This window comes from Chinchilla lanigera, unplaced genomic scaffold, assembly GCF_000276665.1.
Source record: "Chinchilla lanigera isolate Chin_1 unplaced genomic scaffold, ChiLan1.0 scaffold00181, whole genome shotgun sequence".
In the NCBI taxonomy this organism is placed as follows: domain Eukaryota; kingdom Metazoa; phylum Chordata; class Mammalia; order Rodentia; family Chinchillidae; genus Chinchilla; species Chinchilla lanigera.
In genome coordinates, this window is record NW_004955582.1 from 236,585 (window position 1) to 259,058 (window position 22,474).

Genomic DNA, 22,474 nt, shown 5'->3' on the forward strand with positions numbered 1-22,474 from the left:
GGTATCCATGGTGAACAAGGCTCATAATAGGCATGATAGACTTGTAAAGTAAAAGCCATTTTTACCTTTCCATTTTTCAAAAAGTGAAATGCAGTCAGCATGTTGGAAGGTGGTGTTTATGTGCAATTCCCATCTTCATGATCACCTGTGGGAAGGGGAAGAGGTTGATGAGTGGATGCTCTTACTGGTCTTTATAAGCATTGTCTCAGTCTTCTCTACCAGACCAGTGTGATCTACTACTCAGTCATAAAAAAGGACAAACTGGAGACATTGTAGCTAAATGGATGGACCTTGAGACCATACTCTTTTTTTAGTGAAGTGAGTTAGACCCTCATGTGTAAATATTGCATTGTCTTTCTGGTGTGAGAAATTGAAAGTGTAAGTAAGAATCAAAATATATAGTAGATATTGTGAATTAGAAAGAAATTGTTCAGAGGGAAAGGGGAATAGGGGAAGGAATGAAAAAGCAAAAAATGACAAAAAAGGATAAAATGGAAACAAAGCTTTGTAAATAAGAAAGGGAAGAGGGGTTGAAGGGAGGGGAGGGGGATGCGGAAAAAACAGCTAGGATATTTCATGTACAGGTACAAGTTCCCTATGATGAATGTGATCATTATGTATATCTGAATTATACCAATGAAGTATAAAAATATTTCTTGAAAAAGTAATTTCTAAATACTAAGAGGTAAGGAAATGAGCTTGAGTGTAGGCTTGCACAGCCAAGAATCAGAGCTGTCTCTGACTCCATATTTGCTCTCTTTCTATGATATCATGCTGTTTTCTTGAGCATAAGGGAGAATTGCTTTGCTTTTCCAGCTGCATAAAAGCATTTCTGATGGCCCAATCAAGTATATGGATAGTTGTGTATATTTGCATTTTCTAGTAGCAGTGCAAATGATCGGTATTTACATGTCCATCAGACCAATAGTGTTTTGTAGCTATTATCTAACACAATTTTTTTAGGAGAAAGCCACTTTTAATTGAAACATAAACTTACACATTTTAAATAATACTGTAATAACAAAAATAATTTGTTGAGAAAACTTTCCTAAGTAGTTTGCAAAATTTAGGTATTCAAGTATTAGTGGTTTCCCTCTTTTATCCTGACTCATCTTAAAGCAATATTAAAAATAAGGACTTTTTCTATAAATGAAATTACTATGAATTAAATCTGTAGTCTACTGTGCCTATTCCTAACCCACTGACTAAAGGAGAGAAGATTTTAAATGGTCATTACCATATTGAGAAGTTCCCATAAAAAAGCAAATAAAGTCACTATTTTCCTTATGAAAAAGCAGATATGAAAGATACATCAGACTATTAATATGTAACTCATTCACAAAATTTCAAAATACAACTTCATCAGGAAGACCACTACTACAATTTTTCTTTAAAGAACCTTGGAAATTCTAGAATTGTTTAAGTTGAGACAGTGGCATTAAACTTTGATAGAAATTACTAAAGTTACTGCTTTACGCTGGAAAAAACTATGGTCAAAGTCTCTTTTCAAAGAGTTCTTTGTACAGCTATTCTTCAAGTCACTCATGTCTGCAGGGAAAATGTTTAAGCATATAATAAACTTCACTTGAAAATGACAGAGGACGTTAAGATGTATGGCTTTTTGTGATTGTTATTATCTAATACAATTCTTATTTTGTGAATGAGATGGTAACATTAACCTGAAATATTAAAAGTTCATTAATCTGAAATATTAAACACATTTAGTAAGGTGCCAAGTCTGAACCCCAATCCAGGTCTTCAGACTTGAATTACAGTCCTTGCAGTTTAGAACAGAGCCTGTACAGAAATTGCACACTGGAGGCTGCTTCACACATGGGACTGCAGTGTTTTAAATTTAAAAAGCTGCCAGCATTTCAGAACCAGAGGTTTCACACAAAATCCCTGCTTTGTGACTTTTCTTGATGAGTGTAGAGCTATGGTCACAAGCTCAGAATCAAGTAGTAGCCACCTCCTGAAGTCTGGCCCAGCCTCCCGTTAATCACAGCTGTTCCCGTCCTGTAGTCATAACATCCATCAGTTTGACTCTTGAAGACTGTGAGTTTAGGGCTTGTAGCCTGTGCCCTGTTGCTCTCTGGAGATCACTTGACATGGACTTGGAAGTATAGCAGGGATATTGGGAGTTTACTGCATGTTCTCAGTATTTTAATAATATTTCAAATTTGGAAGTGTTACATGCCTTTCTTAATAATGATGAGCATTGGTAGTGCTTCGTACGTTAGGAGGTGCTTACATGATTGTGTTTCATTTAATTGAAATATCTTGTTTTCAACAGGCTCAGGGAGGTTACGTGACCTGCCCAGAGTGACAGGTGAATTACTAAGGCAGACCATCCTGGAGCTCTTTACTTTTTACTGTGGGATGGTCCTCCGGGTCCTCCAAAAGGTGACTCTGGGCTTACTCTCTCTTGGAGGCCCCATTGTTTAAAGATGAAGGCAGCTCCTGGAGGCAGTGTATTTTTTTCCTTCCTCTCTCTCTCTCTCTCTCTCCCTCCCCCTTTCCTTCTTCTTGCCTTTCCTTGCTTGACAGAGTCCCACTGAGTTTCCCAGGCTGGTCTCAAACTTGGGGTCCTCCTGTCCTATCTTCCTGAGTAGCTGGAGTTGCAGGCAAGTGCCACCATACCTGGCAAACAGAGTACTGAGCTTGTGGGATTGTGAGGTTGTCTAGTTGTTGTTAACTTTATTTTTCAGCTTATAGTTTTATCTAATCAATTGTTTTGCTTACTTACAGTGGTTGTAGTTGTGAGATATTCTTGAAATTACTTTGTAATTTTTTGGTATCTGAAATTAATGTTTAAAACCTTTGAAAACTTTCTTTTTCAGAGGTACTGAAATGCTTCATTTGGCTGTGTTGCATTCAAGACAACTTTGTGTCTACTTTGTCTCAGGTAAGAAACATTTGCCTTCCTAATGTGAAATTTATATTACAAACAGGGCTTCTTAATACAAAGTAAATATTCCCTAGTTTTGATTTGAGGAAGAGTTCAAAACAGTCATTGGGTGGTTTTCTTGTCTTTGTTAGCATTTTCCATGATTTGTTATTTTTTCAGATATTTAAGTATTGTATTTTCTTGTCTCCCATTTCTCTGTGTACTTTTATTTCTAGCAGGTGGTTCCTTCTGTTCCCTTCCATTCAGGAACTGTGTCCAGAATTGCCTAGAACTAGTAGAGCCTCCTTCTGTGGTCCTAGACTCTTGAGTCTTGAGAAATGTTCAGTAATAACAGCAAAATTCATTATGCTGAGGTCACAGTGGCTGAGTCACAGTGGCTGAGGTGTACTTTCTTGGTAAACCTCAGGTGTTTTCTCCTGTGGGTTCCAGTTTTTTGGCTTTAAATTGTCTTGGCTCACCTAGACTGCAAGCCACTTAGGCAGCTTAAGCAGGTTTCATTGTCTGACATGCTTCTGTAGGGCAGCATTTGGGTTCAGCATTTTAACACTTATTGAAATTAAGAGATAACTTCAACTTTTTAATTTCAGTATATGTTTTAGTTCAAATGAGAGTTATTTTTATGTCTTGCTGGATGCCAGCATGTCCAGGGATTCCAGGCTCTTTCTCTCCAGCCCAAAGTATTGGCCTAGACAGCCACTAACCAGGTAAATGCAAATTTTATTTAAAGTAAAGAAGAAAAGGGAAAAGAAAAGAGAAGAAAGGAAGAAAGGAAAGAGTGAAGACAAGAGCAAGAAACAATATATTCTACAAGCAGGATGAGCCACTGCAGAAATAGGAGGGCAGTCAGACCGCAAGACTGAGTGGCAGTGAAGTCAGTGGCCACTGTCTTTATGTCTTCCCAGATCTAGGGTCCACTGGAAGTTGCTCTGCCCATGCATCCTGGCTGTGGTTGCAGGTCACATTTTATTGATCAGCATCTGGTCTGGCTCGGGTGACCCGTCCTGCACCATGTTTTCAGCCAACCTGCTGTGCCCTAATCTGCCACATGTGGATGTCAATTTTGGGGACTTTTATTATAGTTATGATAAAGCTAAGCTTCTACAGGGCTACTCCATGTACATAAACCCTTATGCATTCTTTTGGAGTTTTCTTTAAGTATTAGTTTCTAGGATTTGAATTTGTCTTACTCTCTGGGTTTGGACCTTCTTTGTAATTTTTGAGTGGTAATTTGTATGTGCCATCACTAAGCTGGCTATTCTTGGGCTGTCTCCTTGGGGTAAAGAGCTGCTGGTTCTCTAAGGTGGGCCTGGTGGCCAGGCACATGGTATAGTGTAGACATCTGGTACATGCTTATTGAATGGATGTATGATGGATTTCTGGGTAGTACTGAGACAGTGGGCAGTGGCTCTGTATCCTCTTTACCTCATGTGTGCTGTTTCCTTCTCTTGCTCATTGCCATTGTCTCTTTGTTTGCTGCTGTATATCTGAGGCTGATGGAGTGCAGTCTTGCTGGTTTCATGGCAGAAGATGTTGCTCCTCCTACTGGTGGGGCACATATTTATATTCCAGAATAAATGGAGAAGATGCTATATAGGTCACTTTATTCATGCATCTAGATCTTCAAGTTTTGACCATAAGCACGTTAACTGCGAGTGGCTTTTTTTTTTTTTTTTTTCCCTTCCCAGTGCTGAGGACAGAGTCCAGGGCCTTGTGCACGCTAGCCCTCAGCTACTTTGCCAACTTTTTAAAATTTTATTTTATTTTTTACACTGAGATAGGGTTTTGCCAAGTTGCCCAGGCTGACCTAGAACACAGGGTGATCTTCCTGCTGCAGCCTCCCTAGGAGCAAGTGATATTTTACTGAGTTACTCAGGCCCTGGAGGAGAACTTGCCCACAGATATCCTGAGTACCTCTTGGGGAATGAGTCTCTTCTGGAAGCCCCGTGGGGGTGCTATGCAGAGCCTTGGAGGAGGGACATCTTAGGAATAGCAAATTAGCTCAGGCTCTTGGCCCTTTCTGGTCTCATAAGAATTATGGCCAGAAAGACTGAGGCCTTTAGAGTACCGCTGGGGCTTTGGGTATGCAGTAGTGATAAAATATATATATTCTAAAACCACCAGGGCCAGGGATGTAGCTCAGTGGCATCAGTGCTTGCCTGGCAAGCTTGAGGTCATGAGTTCGATTCCTGGTACTAAAAAAAAAAAAAAACAAAAACAAAAACCTAGCTAAAACCACCTGAAAGACACTGGTTTGTCTAGTCACAGTTTCTTTATGGGGCATTAGTATTTACCTCTAAATAAATGTTCCAAATGGAGGTTGTTGACCCTGGGAATGATTTTATTGTTCTTTTATTGTATGTTAATTTAAAAGCTTTGTATTCTCTGGTGACCAGAAGTTGCCTAAAAGCTGCATTCCCTTAGGTCCCACCTCACTTCCCTCATCTCTCATTTCTTCAGCCTTTAATATTACTTGTAGGCTGAGAGTTTATATGTTTGTCCTGGCTTGGTTTAAATTGAGAAATATGGGATATTAATGTTTTTGTTCTCTTGAGTATGCTTTGAGGTTCCAGACTGAACTTTTCCTGGCTTTCCCTGTAACGGGAAGCACAAACAGCTCTAGTGTCAGTGATAGCACTGGTGTCAGCAGATAGAAGTGTCAGCTGAGCTTGACATCCTTTCCCCCAGCTTTCCTCTCCCAGATACAGTGTTTTTGTGTTTTCTTTTATAGTCTGTGTGCTTCTGAAAATGAATTGAGGTGCACTAGAGGAGATGTCTGAAGCAGTGTTTGGACATAGCCAACAACCCTTGGTCAGTAGAGTGACTGCCTTTGGTGGGTATTAGCTTAGTACAGAGAAGCTGCAGGGCCTCACTGGCTTGAAAGCGCTGCCTCACTGTGCTCTGGTAGAGCGCGAGCATCCATGGAGTCTGTAATGATTCTGTAATCACTTACTGGGGAAGGAAGCCGAGACACCATAGACACTATACAGATTACATGTAAGCTGTAAGGATTATTTTCTCTTAAATAGTTTTTTCCAAACATTGTATATTTCACGACAGATATTTACTGAGCATCTGACTTCTTTATGGAATTTTAATGGTTGCCAAGAAAAGGACAAAATACAGATCTTTACTTTTGATGGGTTATGTAATCTAATTTAGTTAGCACAGTGACTAATGGCTTTGAGTTCATTGAACGTCTTTATATTGTTTAGCAGTTATCTAAAATTACATTGAAATGGTTGTAAGGAGACATTTGGAGTTTTTTTTTGTGGTATTGTATCTTATCCTAAGTAGCCTCCTAAGTAAAATTTTCTTATTAAAATAAGGTCAGTAGCATAAATGTTCTAATATTCATTTACTTTTGAATTGATAAAATGATATTTAGTCATATATAGACATCATATACACTTACTATAGTCAATTTGTATAACTGTGGGCAAAATCTATGGAAGTTTTCTCTTTTCAGATATGTAACTGATTTTAATATTATATCACTAATACTTTTAATAAATGATCAGAAATTTTAGATTCTCAAATACTACCTTTATTCTGAAGTAGTTATCTCAGGAAAATAAGCTATCTTTGTTCTCTAAAGTCACATTAAGTTTTTTTTTTTGTTAGTACATATTTGCAGTATGTGATGTACATTTCTTGTGTGGAGTTGGTCCATGTACATAACATGTCTTAATTTCTTTTTTCATCCCTTTTTCTTTCCTTCCCTCTTCTCTCTCTCCATCTCTTGATGCATTTCCTGTTTTGGAAAGGTCTGTCTCCCTACTTTCTGTTATCTGTATTTTATTTACTTATATTTAAGCTTGTATGTCTGATTTATTTCACTTAATACTGTATTATGGTCTGAAGTTACATCTATTTTCCTAAAGATGTCTCAGGTTTATCTTTATTAATAGCATAATAGTACTCTATGTTGTATAAATACCACATTTTCTTTATCCATTTTTCTGCAAATGGACATATAGGCTGCTTCCAAAATTTAGCTATTATGAATTATGATGCTATAAACATGGGTATGCATGTAGCCCTATAATATGATGTCTTTGACTCTTCAGGAAGATATCCAGAAGGGGAATAGCTGGGTCTAATGGAATTTCTAGTTCTTTTTTTTTGAGGAATCTCCGTAATGGTTGTACAGTTTACATTTCCACCAACAGTATAGAAAGGTTCTCTTTTCCCCCAAAGCATCATTAATATTTATTATTATTTGATTTTCTTGATGATGGCCATTCTTTCTGTAGTAAGATGGTATCTCAGTGTTGTTTTAATTTACATTTCTTGAGCTGGGTGTGGTAGCACAGGCCTGTTGTCCCAGCACTTGGGAGGCTGAGGCAGGAGGATTGTTGTGAGTTTGAGGCCAATCTGGGCTACAAAGAGAGTTTAAGACCAGCCTGAAGTGCATAGTGAGATCCCTTCTCAAAAAGACCAAAAAAAAAAAAAAATTACATTTCTTTAATGTACAGTGGCAGCATTTCTTCATGTATTTATTAGCCAGTTATACTTTATCTCTGAAGAATCTATTTCACTTGCCCATTTTTTGATTGGGTCTTTTGTTTGGGGGATCAAAGTTTTTTGAGTTCTTTATATATTCTAGGTATGAGTCTTTTGTCTGAGGAATAGCTGGCAAAAGTCTTTTTTCCCACTCTATAGGTTATCTTTTTACACTATTGGTTGTAAGAACTTCCGCTGGAAATAATTTTTTAATTTTATATGATCCATTTCTTGATTCTCAGTATTAGATCTTATCCCATTGGGATTCTGTTCAGAAAGTCCTTGACTATGCTTATGACTTCAAGAGTTTTAACTATTTTATCTTCTGTCATCTTAAGTGAAACCAACCTGTTTTAAGGTTTAGTTCTTTGCTCCATTTTGATTTTAGTTTAGTACATGGTGAGACACTCAGTCTTCTTTCCCAACAGTGTTTATTGAAGAGGCTATCTTTCCTCCAATTGTATGTTAGTGGCTTAAATAGTTAAGTGCTCTTGGTGTTATTTCTGTATCGTCTACTCTGTTCCATTGACTCTTATGTCTGTTTTTGTGCCAGCACCATGCTCTTTTTATTACAGTGGCTTTGTAATATAATTTCAAGTCTGACATTGTGATGCATTGTGCATTGCTCTTGTTACCTTTTACTATTCTGGGTCTTTTCTGATTTCATATGAATTTTAGGATTGAGTTTTAGGATTGAGTTCTCCAGTCCTGTGAAGAATGCTGTTGGTATTTTGATTGAGATTGTGTGGAATCTTTATATTAATTTGGAAGTATGGCCATTTTAACTGTATTGGTTCTGCCTATGCGTGAACAGGCAGTATCATCCCATTTTTTTTTAAAGGCAGGGTCTCTCTGTGTATTCCAGGCAGGCCTTGAACTCCTCTCTGTTAATTTTTCCACTTTCAACTGTTGAAAGAAAACTTTAGACAGGTTAAGTTAAACAGGCCACTTAAGCAAAGAATGCTTTGGGATCTGGGTTGTTGTTAGAAGCAGAAGTTGAAAGAGGTCCCCTGTGCATTGTGAACAGGCAGCATTTGTGAGCATAGAAGTAGAAGTGATGCCAGAACAGCTTGATGGGCACAGCTCATGTCTGCCTTGTGTGAGTGTGGTCAGCTGCCCTCTGTGAGTGGCTGAAACCTGGCTACTGTGAGTGGTAAAGGCTGCTCTTCAGTAGGACCATCAGTTTGTTTGTGTTAGGTTAGTTTGTACTTTATTTCATAGGAACTCAGATATAGAGACATTTTCAGGCCAGATTTAGTTTTAATTAAATATAACTGTCCCCATTCTATGGGAGGGGAGAAGGCCAGGCAGAAAAAGGCATAGGGAAGGAAAAGATCTTTTCTTTTCCTTTTTCTATCTTAGGTTCTTCAGCTGGGACTTTATACTTTATACACTAATATTTTTGTATCATGGGGATTGAATATAGTTCCCCATGCATGCTAAACGAGTATAGTACCACTGAGCTATATCCTCAGTGGCCCTATAGATTGGTCAAAGATATATTCACGAGAAAAACAAAAATTTATTGACATGCATGTTGCAGCTGTATACATGGGATCCTTCAGTGTGACTAACACAATGGGGTGCATAGCACTTGGGCTTCAATACCATTATAGGCTAAGTAAAGGAAATGTATTTTGGGCTTCTGGGCTGTAAAGATGACCAGGAAAAGTATGGTAAATAAGGGTTGTATGGTAAAGTTTATTATGTACATTTAAGTCATGGTTTTCTTCATTGATGAATTAAAATGTTGTCAAGCAGTTAAGGGTTCTTTTGCTCAATTCAGATAGAAATCATGAATTGGGAAAAACACAGCTCTTCTATCAGTCCTGATGCCAAAGGTTGACACAGGTTAATGCAGGTTGACATTTTGGATACTCGTGGTTGTCGGTGTCAGCTGTTGCAAGCTGCCTCTGTTCCATGTTGGTTGGTGCTGGATTGTCAATTAGGTCTACCAGATGCTGGTCTCAGTGGTTGTTCTTCATCAGCTGCAGGTCTCTGGAGCTGTTCAGGGCTAACAGCCCTTAGTATTTACAGCTCTTTCTTTTGAGGCAACCACTTTGTCCACACTACTCATGATATGAATCCCAAGGAGATTTAAAGGACCTTCTGAGACCACACTACCTGAGAAACAGGTCACAAGCAGGTATACAGGACCACCAGAGCGAGTCTTTGTTTGAACAGAGCCTATGCTGCAGGACAGAGGTCCGTGCACCAGAGGAGCCCTCCTAGACCAACTTGAGGAGGGTGAGGGCTGCTGTTTTTGAAGCCACAGCAGGCCTTTGAGTGGTCCATATATGCGCCTGCTGATTGGTCCTTGCTGGTCTAAAGGCCAGCCTGACCCAAGCCTGCTGATGGACCCAAACCCAGTTCTACTTCTGAATTTAAATTGGAGCCTGCTGCAGTCAGGGAAAACATCTCCTGGAGCAGGAACTGGGTGTTCAAGGAACAGCTGTCATGGTGGCTACTCTGTTGGGGTTTGAGGGTGGTGGGGTTGTTAATAATGGGTTCTGATACCCCACCCATCTTGGCCATGTTAGGAGTCAGTGTCTCTGTCACTTCTGCAAAGAGCTGGCAGTGCTCGGAACTTCTGGAGCAGAAGAGGGCACTACAGCTGACAGCCAAGTGCACCCCTGTGGGAGCAGCCAGGAGGAGCGTGGCTGCTATATAACCAGGAGGACACTGAGGCTAGTTGTCCCAGTCCACCTTGGAGGGGGGAGCAAAGGGAAGGGAGGGAGAGGCGCGAGATGGCCATTGGCCCGATCCTGCCCCTTCTTGCATTAGAGGAGAAAAAAGGAAGGAGCCAAACACTTCTTGTCTGCCTCAGAGTCCTCCTCTTCCTGGTTTAGGATAGGGAGATGTCTTTATAAATAGAAATTTCTTTTATAAATGTCATTTGCAAAATGAAACTTGTACCTTCTTTTTAGAGCTTTGCTTGCTATTTTTCAATGGTCTTTAGCTCAAAATACTGCATTTGCCAAAGAAGACTGTTCTAGGGGTGACATACTTTGGGATCCCTTAGTGGAAAGAGCATAATCTCCCGCACCCCACTTGAGACAAGTATTGGGAGCTGGCCAGCCTTCTAATGCCCTGGGTGAGTTTACAGGAAAGGATAAAAGACAGTAGCCAAAAGCTATATGGTATATAGGGATCTGTGAACGTCAGTGCTCTTGTGGCTAAGACCCCGACTTCTCTGAATTGGAACTACTTTTTGGGTCTGCATCAGAGGGCGTGCAGAGAAATGCAGGGAATAGCTGAGGTGAAAAGCATCATAGTGAGCAAGGCCTTGTGCAAATGGAAAAAAGACATTCCAAGCAGTAAATCCTTGCTTAATGAGAGGACTGTTTTATCTCTAAAGTTTTCAGTTACTGCACTAGAAATCTAAGGGGGAGTCAGTGTCCTCAGCTGTGGTGTTATCTTGCCTTCAGAGATGTCACAGTGTCACAGGCCACTACAGGCCTCTACCCTGACTGTTGGTGTGGAGAGTTCTGTTTCTGCATGCCAGCTGCTGGCTCATTAGGCAAGTCACTTAGTCCTGGGACAGTCTCATAAATTAATATAGAAAGCCAATTGATTAATGTTAAAGGTTGTTGAATGCTGCCGCAAGGCAGTCTCTGTCAGACAAGGTCTCGCTGTGTTGCTTAGGCTAACTTCAAACTACTGGGTTCAGGTGATCCTCTCGCTTCAACTTCTGAGTAGCTGGGATTACAGGGTGTGCTGTTCCTGCACCTGGTTTGAAGTGGGTTTTTTTTTTTTTTTTTTTTTTTTTTTTTTTTTTCTTTGCAAGCACTGTATTCTTGGTGTTACTTTCTTTTGGGAACTTTCGTTAACAGAACCTCAGGACAGTGTAATCCTTACTGGGGGAAGACACAGTTCCCAGAAAGCTGCTAAATGGAGGAATATTAGGCATGGGGATATGTAGTGCCTGGCTCTGAAGACCTGGTTTGAGTACTGTAAATTGTGTGATCTGGGGGACTACTTCTTAAAAAGTTGTTTTTTGAATTTAAGATACCTGCATTATAAATTGAAGATAAAGTATATTCTTACAATCTCAGTATACATTGATAAATCTTTTTGGGAATAAACAAAATAAAACATAAAGAACAAAACCTTCAGAACTCCAAATATGGAGTTCTCTAAATACATTTGTATTTAGATTGCTTTAATGATTGAATACACTCAGTTTGAGGACTACTTTATATTAGGACAATTTAAAATTTTATTTGACCGTAGTGTTTTGGATGAATAAATAGTGAAGCTGCTTTTTTATGCCAAAAGTTGCTTCTTGAGTCTTTTTCCTTTCCAACATTGTTTTTTTTTTTTTTTTTCTCCTTGTGGTATTGGGGATTAAACTTAGAAGCTTTGCAATAAGCTACATCCCCAGCCTCTTTTCATTTTTAAAAAGGTGGTTTTTAAAAATTTGGAGACAGAGCTTTAATAAATGGTTAAATTTCCCAGGCTGGACTCGAACTTGTGGTACTCCTGCCTCAACCTGCCAGAGTGCTGGGATTACATGCAAACACCACCATGCCTGGGTTCTGACACTTCTTTTCGTCCTTATCTCTTGCCTGAGTACTGTTCTCTAGGTCTAGGTATTCTCAGAAGCCTAACACCAGAGAGTAAATGTAGGTAAAGAATCTTTTCTATGCTAAAAAGAACTGGAAAGCGATTGTGGCAATATGATCTATTAAATACAGAGAATATTTTTGTTATGTTTTAAAGGAGATTCTTCTTGGCTGACTTTAAACATGTCCTGCTTACTTGCCGAGGGAAGCTTATGAGATCTCTTCCCTAGATTATGATGTAATGTATTAGGGGATTGACTATTTTGAGAGTTGAGGCAGGAAAATTAATTGCTTTAAAGTGCTGGGTTGTTTTTTTTTTTTAGACACTTTGAGTCATTTCTTTGCTGTTATTGTTTATAAATGCAAGGAACTTAATTTGATTTATTTCAAAACTGAAGCAAAAGTGTTTGTTTTTATTTGAGTAATTACACTTTACCCAGACATGTCTAACAGTAGATACTAAAGTATTTCCTGGAGTAGTATTTCATCTAAGCGTGTCATCTAGCTGAGATTAAATGATTTCAGCCTTTCTGGCTTTCTGTGTTTTCATTGTGCTAATTGTTAATAATGTTTTAGTGCTTTGTTTAAATTTCACTAAAATTGCATTACTTAGAATTGATACATGGCTGGGGATGGTGGTGCATGCCTGTAATCTCAGCACTTGGGAGGCTGAGGCAGGAGTATCGTTGCAAGTTTGAGGCCAGCTTGGAGTACAGTAAAATGAGTTCATGGCCAGCCTGAACTGCATAATAAAACCCTGTCTCAAAAAGAAAAAAAACAGAAAAAAGAAGAATTGATACAGAAAATGAGAAGTTAATGTTTTAATAATGTAAATGCATTCAAAGTACTCCTTTTATTTTTTCTTCTTAGGAACTTTGGGTAACGTAGAACATGGGAACCAGTACCAGATGAAATTGATGTACAAGCATCATCTTCAGAGAACAGCCTGCAATATGACCTACGGGCCATTTGGTGGTGTAAAAGGTAATCATGAGCATGCTACTTCCAGTGACAAATATAGAGGATTCAGTGGTGTAGAGGTGGAAGATTATGTGGTTTCAGTCACAGGAAAATAAGATATTTCATTGAGAATTTTGTATCCAAAGGATCAGAATAATAAAAAGGAAACTCTATACAATAGATGTGTTTGTTTCATCTAACCCGCTGTCCTGTGTGGCCGGCAGAGCATTTCTAAAGCCTTTCTGCAGCTCGTGTCTATTCCACATCAGCTGACTGAAGCTGAGCATCCTCATACACTGCTTGTGGCCATTTAAAAGGATACAGGGCTCTTATAAAGCAGGTTGGCTGTTAGCCACAAAAATGTTCTTGGGTGGTGTAATCTAGCTCAGGGGAGTGTATATTCAGTAATCCAAAATGTGGAGAAATCACGTGAGTTGCCATATACAGTGTTTATTTTCCTCCTCTTCCTATACTCCCTTCTTTTTTCTATTCATAAATGTATTTATTTGTAGTGTGGAAAAATTAGAGGTGACTAACTAAGTGACAGAGAAGAATAAGCTTTGATGTGTAAATTCAGGGGGCTATTATGAAGCTATAAGATTAAGCTTTCTTAAAGTGAACATCTTTGTACAAGAACTTTTGTCTACGTTTCTGATTATTTCCTTAGGGTAGAATGTAGAAGTTGAGTTACTAAGTCAGATGGCTGTAAAATATTTTTTCTTAATATGAAAGCTTGTGGAAAGTACAGAACTTGGGAAGAGGAAAGTAAAACTTACCCTTGAGTTCCATGTATTTCAGAAGAATTCATTTTTTAACCCTGATGTCTTTAAAGTGTTTAATTGGTCATTATTTTAATTTGAAAACTTCCCTACAGTTAATATGAGTGTTAAAAGAGAAACTTAAGACTTAAAGAGAGGAATTCAGCAAAAACAAAACCCCGTACTATTTTAAACAAATATGTTTTAAAACGGAAGGCGGCAGGCTATTGGTTTTGTATGTGCATCAGAAAACCCACCGCTAGGTGGCAGTCCTCTACAGCTTTGTGGCCCAGTGCTGCCTTTCAATAAGACAGAGTAGGAATCACTAATAGAGGATTTTCATCTCACATCTGAAAGGTACAATAGATATTGTGAAAGGGAAAGAAACTGCTCAATAGGAAAGAGCAACTGGGATGAGGGGAAGGAGAAAAGAAAGAAAGAAAGAAAGGAAAAAAAAATATATATATATACACAAAATAGCTAATTGTACCACCAATTTCTATTGGTTTATTGAAAGGAACAGTTAATGTTTAGTTGTTTGATCAACCTTGCATACCTATATCTGGTAATCTGAGCAACTACTTTGAAGATACCAATAAATAATACAGCAACCATTGTTGATTTCCTATCATCTTGTTTTGAAATTCTGTATCATTTTTATAGTTTTTGTGTTGTTGTTGTTTTTGTCTTTGTCTTTGTCTTTGTTATTTTTTGTTCACTACTCCTTAAAAAAAAGGGAAAAACATAATGCTTTGCTTTTACTAGAAATAAATGTAACTCCTTTATGTTGCAGATAAGTAACGGAGCAGTTTTTATACTAGCTACCTTCTTGTAGAATATAGAGTAAAAGGTGACTGCTAGTTGTGCTTCTCAAACTTTAATTTGCAGTTGAAGCATAGGATGGCCATGATAAAAATGGAGATTACAGCTGTAGTAAGTCTGGAATTGGACCTTCTTAGAATATCACCTTCTTATAATATTTCAGGTGATGCAAAGGTACAGATTCTAAAGGCCTGCTACAGCCCGTGTCTGCCAAAGGCTTTGTCTGTCCCAGGCAATCTTCTGAGTGCCTTACAGGTTCAAGAGCTTGCTCATAATACACTCAGTGAGTGCTGGGGGATTCTAACTGTGTCCTGAAGCTTGTGGTGTTCACCACGCTGCACTGCCTCCCCATGGTGGATGGCAGTGAATTTACCTCATCACAACTCAGAAAACAACTTTCCTATCAGAAAGAAGTGTAGCTTGGTTTTGCTAAGATTAGGTCTATAACTTTGTTTCTTCATAGATTATGAAGTGTATCAATTTTGTAACTTCAGGTCATATATTGGTTTCATTTTCACTTTATTGGTTAGTACTTTGGTTTGTAAGTCCAAAAAGAAATTTAAAGTTCAATATTTGTGGCGGTGTGTGTGTGTGTGTGTGTGTGTGTCTGTGTGTGTGTGTGTGCGTGCGTGTATTTGCAGAGTAGGATGGTGTTTGAAGTTTAGAACAATTTTTTTTTTTTTAATCTGAGCTACTTTTTTGAGGCAACATGTAATTATGGGTTTTTCTAAAAATGTTAGCTTACCTTTACTTTTTATATTCTTGACTGATGCTTCCAAAATTTAGTGAGGTCAGTGGTGTAAGCATAGACAAACCAGTTGCAGAGCTGTACTAAATCAGTTCTCTGTTTTTTTTTTGTTTTTTTTTTTTTTTTTTATGGTATCGGGGATTGAACCCAGTTCCTTGTGCATGCTAGGCAAGCATTCTACCACAGAACTACACTCCTACCCATTTTGGTTTATTTTTTCTTAGACAGTTACTCAGTCTAGGTTTGATTCGAAGATTCTCCTGCTTCAGTCTCCTGAGTAGCTGCTAAATCAGTTTTGAAGAAGTAGATTTGAATTGATTTAAAAGTACGTTAGCAAAATTTGTGGGATTTATTTGGTTTGGTAATTTGAACTTGTGTTTGATGAAAGACACAAAGTGATATTTAGACAGATTTACCTTTGCTTTTGTTTTATTTTGCTAACTAGAACTTCCAGTGGTTGTTAATATGATATTTTACCTAATTAAGATAAATTTGCCATTTCCAAAAAGCATTTGGACAAGGAAAACATTAATATTGACTGGATAGGAAGCCAGTGGTGGATCAAAGAAAACTGTTACCAGTTTAAGGTCAACTGTATTTGCTTAACTTAGTAAAATAGGATACTTCATGTAGTCTATGTTATGTGTCTGGCTATTGGCAAGGTAGTTTTTAAAAGATACTTGAATTAGAATTTTCTTTACTCATAATCTTACACTTTAATAAATAGTTATATACTCAGATACCTAAAATTTTTCCCTATAGGGCTATGGCAGATTGATAAACCTTATGCACAGGTATCTTTCAGGTATACAACAGACACTAGAAAGGAATTGTTGATTTGTTGGAGGTGTGTGAAAAACCGCAGGGTCTGCAGCAAGTCTGATTTGTTAGTCCTTCCTTACATCATCTCTGTCTCCCTACTCCTTTGTCCGTCTGTCTCCCTATCCATCCATCTGTCCACCCAGCCACTCGTCTAATGCATATTCACTAAGACTCTGTTGAGTGACTGGTCACTGTGCTAGTGGCTTGGAGTAGAGATGAAAAAAGGTAGTTTGTTTTCAAACAGGTCCCAGTATTGGGGGAAACAAATAATCAGGATTGGTGATGATGTAATATAAGTCATAGTAGAGATGAATATGCACAAAATTATGCTGGAGCCCTGGGGACAGAGCTGCTCCTTATAGGCTGAGTGAGTGAGTATGTGTGTATATAAGGCGGGGGTGAATTTGAGTGAGGAGTGTGTTACCATTTTTATGTCAGTACTTCCTGCTTATCCACTTTAATCCAGAGGTCGGTAATCTTAGTTTCCCATAAATAAAGAACTTCATGGTCTTTTGTAGAAAGCTTTCATTGCTCCAAAGTTGAGCTATTCACATTGCTTTTGGAATAGTGTGTTCTCTTGAGAAGATTATTTTTCAGACTTCAGAGCACTTAAAAAAATTACTTTGCTTTAAAAAATACTGGTTACTAGATCATCTTTTTTACCTGTCATTTAAAGCCCTCAATAAGGAAAAACTATCTGCTGTAACTCCCAGCTGATCTCTAACGGAGACTGGTATACTCCTCTTCAAGAGCACCATGACTGTTTGTTGAAAATGAAAAATTTAGGGGGAAAGATAGGAAGAGGGAATCACACAGCGATTAGGTGAATCAAATGGTGCCGCAGAAGGGCAGGGAAGAGTGAGTTTCAGGAGGTAGCAGAGGAGTCAGAAATACCACACGTTAAGCAGTTGGAGCGCAGAGAAGAAAAGCTTGGAGCTGGGCTTCGGAGTTATTGGTGATCACAGCATAGCAGTTTTAACTGGAAGGAGAGAAGTTGTTCAAGTGGCCCAGGATGAGGAATCCATTGAGAAGAGAAGGAAATACTAATGGCAGGCTGCTGTGTGAAGTTTGGCATGAAGGGCAAGGGAAATCAAGGCCATAGCTCCCAGGGAAAAGAGTTTATAAGGAGGGGGACATCTTTGAGGACATGGAATGAAACCTTGATCTGCTGGGAAGATGCCTTTATAAGACTTTACTGAAAAATTAACTTGAATAGTTTTCCTTTAAAAATTATGTTATTTGGATTATGTACCTATTTTATTCCTTAAAATTTTATTTTTCATCCCATAATTTGTGCTTTCATGGCCATATTTAATTGTTGCCTTCTCATAATGAATTCATGGTTTATGGGAAAAAGTCCTGATTGAAGATTATCACTGCTGTGTGGATCTTCCATGTTTATCCTTCCCCAGCATTTCTCGTTTCTTTATTCTATTTTCAGAAATTATTTTCCTTGAGCATAGGCTTCACTATCCATGGGGATATTTACACTTTGAGCTGTCCTAGTATCACACAGTTCAAGACTTAAACAAATCTTACCATAAAAAACTAGAGCCCTTCAACTTCCGACAGTGGCCAGAATTCTGTTTCCATGTAGGTTTGGGTGTGCTTCTGTTTGGGTCAGCTGAGGGTCCTTTTGGTTGCAGCTAAGAGTTTGCTGAAGCAGGACTAAGAACCCAGCAGATGAATATCATTTGGGGCCTCACTGAATCTGGGCTTCATCCTTTTATCTCTTGCTTCATTTATCTCTTGCTTTCCTCCTGGTTTGCAGAAGCTCTGAACCTCACCTGTTGATTCTGGTCCATGTAAAGCAAGTCTGCCTTCCTTCTCAGTGAGGTCTCTTTTCATCTCAGTGGCTCAGTGGCATCACAGGAGTGTCACTGAGCTTGGGTTGAGTGAAAGGTACAGGAAGTGGGTCAGTCCTCCTCCTCCTAAGAGTGGCAGCAAGGGTTGGACACTCAGGGATATTGGTGAATAAGTAACTGTGGTGAGTACGAGGATTTGGAGCTGATAAGGGAAAAGACATGAGTTCAAGGATTTGGAGCTGATAAGCAAAAAGATATGACTGAGATGCTTTAGAACACGGGCTTTATTTGGCAGGTGCTGGCAGGATTGCACACATGGGGAAGTCCATGCAGGCAGCTGACTCTCCAGAGCCAGTGTCATGGGGCCACCACACAGAAGGGGCAAAGGGCACAGGAGCTCCCAGGGGAGTGACTGTGGGGCTTACTTGTCCAGCAGTGGTGCTCAGAAGGAGATAGTGGTCTCTGGGTCAGCGTTCAGAAGGTGACAGTGACTCGCAGTCTTTAATGGTCCCAGGGTTTCTGTATCTGTGGCTAGCGATGTTGGGTGGAGTTTTATGGGGTAGGCACACAACGAAAACATGGTTCCTTGGGCTACACTTAAGGCAGCTGGTACAGAAGTTTGAGTTTACCATCTGCAGGTTTGAGTTCCCAGTCACCTGCTTGAAGAGGTAAACAGCATGGGGCCAGTGTGTAGAGGGGCCACCTGCAATCCAATGGTGGGATAGTGCCCCAAGACAGTGGGTAGATTTTGTTTGGTCCTATGTTGTGAAGATCCACCTTACATTGGTTTTCCTTTCTCTCCTAGAATCTCCCTGGGGTGCTGCTTTAGTTTTAGCTGGAGAGGCAAGCAGTGGTGACATGGGAGGGTGCTAGAAGAGTGGATTGTGGGTTTGGGAGGGCACGGGCTGAGCAGCTGCAGGTGTGTCCAGTGCAGGCGTTGGGGGAGGAATGGTCTTGGACTACATGGATGTTGTATAATATCGTTCTTGTATGTAAGTAACAAAACTTGTGTTTTTATGTTTGTTGTTATAACATTAAGAGAAGTGAATAGGGCAAGCGGCCTGCGGGCCACAGGTTGGACCTGCCTGCATGAGGTGCTGTGCCCTGGGCCACATGGCCCTGCAGTCCAGCTGCATGATGGGGGTTCATTGCTCTCAGGATTGGTCTGTGTTGAGGGATTTGTTTTAATTCAATTTGAGTGAATGGTTGGCAAGGTCATGTGTCCTGTCTTTAGTTCTGGCATGCATAGATACTTTACATTTGGGGGCATGTCCCAAATTTCTTTATAGATTGAACCTTGAAGTGATGCAAGGCATGATTTTTACTTCGTCTCTTCCTCACTTTCGGTATTCCCCACAACAAAGTGTGTATGTTTTTTATTTTGAAAGCAATCATGTTCTCAAAGGAAGCTTTTTTCTTTTTTTCTGTTTTTTTTTTAGTATGTTTTTGGGGTGCAGAGTGAATACTTTCATTGTGGGGAGTTGGTGTATTCACCTGTCACATCCTGGTCTGTGTTACTGTGGGGCAGCCTTCCTGCACTGTGTGTAGGTGCCTCCAGATCACATTGCACAGCCTTTGGTCTTGGAGGTCTTCAAGGCTGTGATCGGGCCTGTGTGGGACAGTGCGAGGGCTTTGTCAGTAATTGCTGCCTATTCTTGCCACTTTGCCATTCAGGTTCCATTTTCAATCTACATATTTGGAACATTGCTTATAAAAATGTTGATTTTGTGAAATTTGAGATTTCCTGGCATGAAGTAGTATCTGTGCTACCATAACAATACCTGATACTGGGCACTGTATAAAGAACTGTTGTGTACATGTAGTTCTGGAAGCTGAGAAGATCAAGGTCATAGTTCGGGCAAGCTCAGCATGTGGTGAAGGCCTGTTTATCACACATGGCAATTTCAAGGTGTCCTCACATGTGAATGAGATGAGCAGAGGGCTAAGGTATTTCCCTCCAGTCCTTTAACAGGGCCCTAAGCCATCCACACAGATGCAGGCTCTGTGACAAAATCATGTCCCCAAAGGCCACACCTTGTAACACCAACATGTTGGAAATTAAGTTTCAGCACACGGATTTGGGGACCTTCGGACCATAGTAGGTAGTTTTTGACAGTCCTTTCAGATCTGTCCTCTTCACTGTCCATGTTGTGTGGATTCGAGCTATTCTGACCCACTGGTCACACAGCCCACGGTTGTTCCATTTGTTAGGAAACTGTCCCTCAGTTATTCCAGGGTTTAGTACGCAACACATCTTGGATTCTGTTTTCATCCTATAGTGTAAGTTCTCCAATTGCCCTCATCACCCTGTGTGTGCTTGTTTTACTCATATTCTATTATATTGCTCAGTAGTGTGCAGGTTTTCAGCCAGCTTTCTTCTGATTCTTGGTTCTGTTTTCCTCCATCTGTCTTTTGCATATTGTCTTCCCCATTTCCTTTGCTGTGTTTGTGGATTTGCCAGGCTGATCTCTTTACCTTCCTCAAACTTCACCTGGCCAGCTCTCTGTGGACCAGGCTGCTTTTTCATGATGCTGTTAAAGTTCCCCTGCTTTCTCTCCCCCTCGATCAGAGATGAGTTTGCTTTCTTCCCTCACATACTGTCTCAGGCCTGGATGCTGCCCAGTATTTCCGCATGTCACCTTTCTGAGGTGGCAGTGGGAAGGGATGGGGTGGCTGTGGCAGTCTGAGGCTCTGGCCTCTGCAGTCTTGTTCATTGTCTTGCAGTTCCTCCTGCCTGTATGCTGTGACGTTCACACTGCCTGAAGGGTCTTTAGCTTGAAGCTCATCCTCCTGTAAGCTGTAGCCTGGAAGCGGGGAGATGCTGTCAGACCTTAGGTCTTCTCCAGAAGGACTTCCCCACCAGCTGCCTTGCCTTGCCTTGCGTATTCCTTCCCTGCCTGCCCGCCTCTCACCAGAAACTTTTCCCTTTCCCCTGGCCCTCCTTTCTTCAGCCCCACTGCGTGTGTGCGGGCTTTGAGTGCAAGTCCTCCTCCAGCCTATCTGCTCCTCAGCCCATGGCAATCGCTGGAGGTCACCTGGATGCTACTTTTTATAGTGTTATAGCCCCGCCTGCTCTTTCTTTTGGCAGAAAAATATCCAAAATGGTAAAATTAGCATTTTCATGTCTGACGGGAAGGGAATACAGTGATGGCTGAGCTTTTGGTACTCTGGGCATTTCCTTTTCTCCAGACTCTATACACCCCCTATATCTGTATTCCTTTAAGTGGGGTTTGGAGTTAGTAGCTTCACAAACTTTGCCAAATCTACCCCTGATGATTCTCATAAACATCTTTGTGGTGGCCTGCAGATTTCAGAGATTATGCCCTGTAGTTGCACCTTCTCATCATTTCCTTTCTGCTCGCCTATGTTTGCTGTCCTCTGTCATTTCGTTATTTAGTTATCTGTTTGCTTGTTTCATCCACAGTTTTATATTTTCCAGAAGGTCTTTTGAAACTAGTCTCTATGAAATTCATCTCTGTGCTGGATTTGTAAAACAAATGTTCATCGTAAAAATTCTTATGGGCTCACCAGTTCATTTATTTGGATGATTCTGGTAGAATCCTGGACAAGCAATCTTTTATTTTTATTGTATGATCTATTTACTTAGCACAGATTAATTTCATTGTATTTGATGTGAATATCTCTTTTTCCAGATTGTTCTTGGCTTTTAAATTGTTTTTATGTAGCCAAAGTGTTTGTTTCCTGTACAGTTTATTCTATTTCTTCTAGGCTAGGAGCTTTTCTCTCGTGCAGGTTTTATGTTTCTCTCTTCTGCAGTTTGATTTTCTAGCAGCAATTTTTATATTTATTTATAGAGAAAACTATGTGGAGATACTAGTATTATATTGTGTGTGTTTTGCTGTTTAATTTAACCCTGTTCATTGCCATTTTTCAGACCAGAGACTCAGAGAAGTAAGGGTTTCATTTCAGCTCATACCTAGGCATAGAGAGGATTTACATTCAGAGCTGTCTAATTCTGAAGCTCATGTTCTTCTTTGTATTACCTTTTATTTGGTTGCTTTGAGAGGTGGTGGGAGGGACTATGTGCTCTGAGAGAAAGGGGAAGAGTTTCCTGAAAGCCTCCTGAAGGCAGAGACCATGTTTTTTGTTCACTGTGTGTTCTTGGCACACAAGAGGTGCTAAATAAGTAGTTGCTGAATGAATGAACCGTAGTAACAGTGACTGGGCAGGGCTGATGGTACACACATCAGGCTTTCAAGGGTATTTTTCAGGACTGTTGTTAGCCAATGCCATCATTCTAGCCAACCTCTAAGAGTTTTTTTTTTTTTTTTTTTTCCTATACTGAAAATTGAATGCAGGGAGCACCGAGCTGCATACCCAGCCCTTTTAATTTGTGTTTATTTTTTATTATTATTTTTTTTTTTGGTGTTTTTGAAACAGGGTCTTACTGTGTAGTTTAGGCTGGCCTTGTGCTCACTTTGTAGCCCAGTTGTTAGCCAATGCCATCATTCTAGCCAACCTCTAAGATTTTTTTTTTTTTTTTTTTTCCTATACTGAAAATTGAATGCAGGGAGCACCGAGCTGCATACCCAGCCCTTTTAATTTGTGTTTATTTTTTATTA

The 22,474-nt window shown here is 39.8% G+C and overlaps 1 protein-coding gene across 1 annotated transcript in view; it reads left to right on the forward strand.

The window, feature by feature from the left end:
• Bbs9 (Bardet-Biedl syndrome 9) overlaps positions 1–22,474 on the forward strand; it is a gene marked incomplete in the record, with an annotated part of 405,589 nt that overhangs the window by 13,659 nt on the left and 369,456 nt on the right. Inside the window, 2 exon segments of the mRNA XM_013509769.1 lie at positions 2,841–2,905; positions 12,847–12,960. Coding sequence (XP_013365223.1) covers positions 2,841–2,905; positions 12,847–12,960 — 179 coding nt within the window.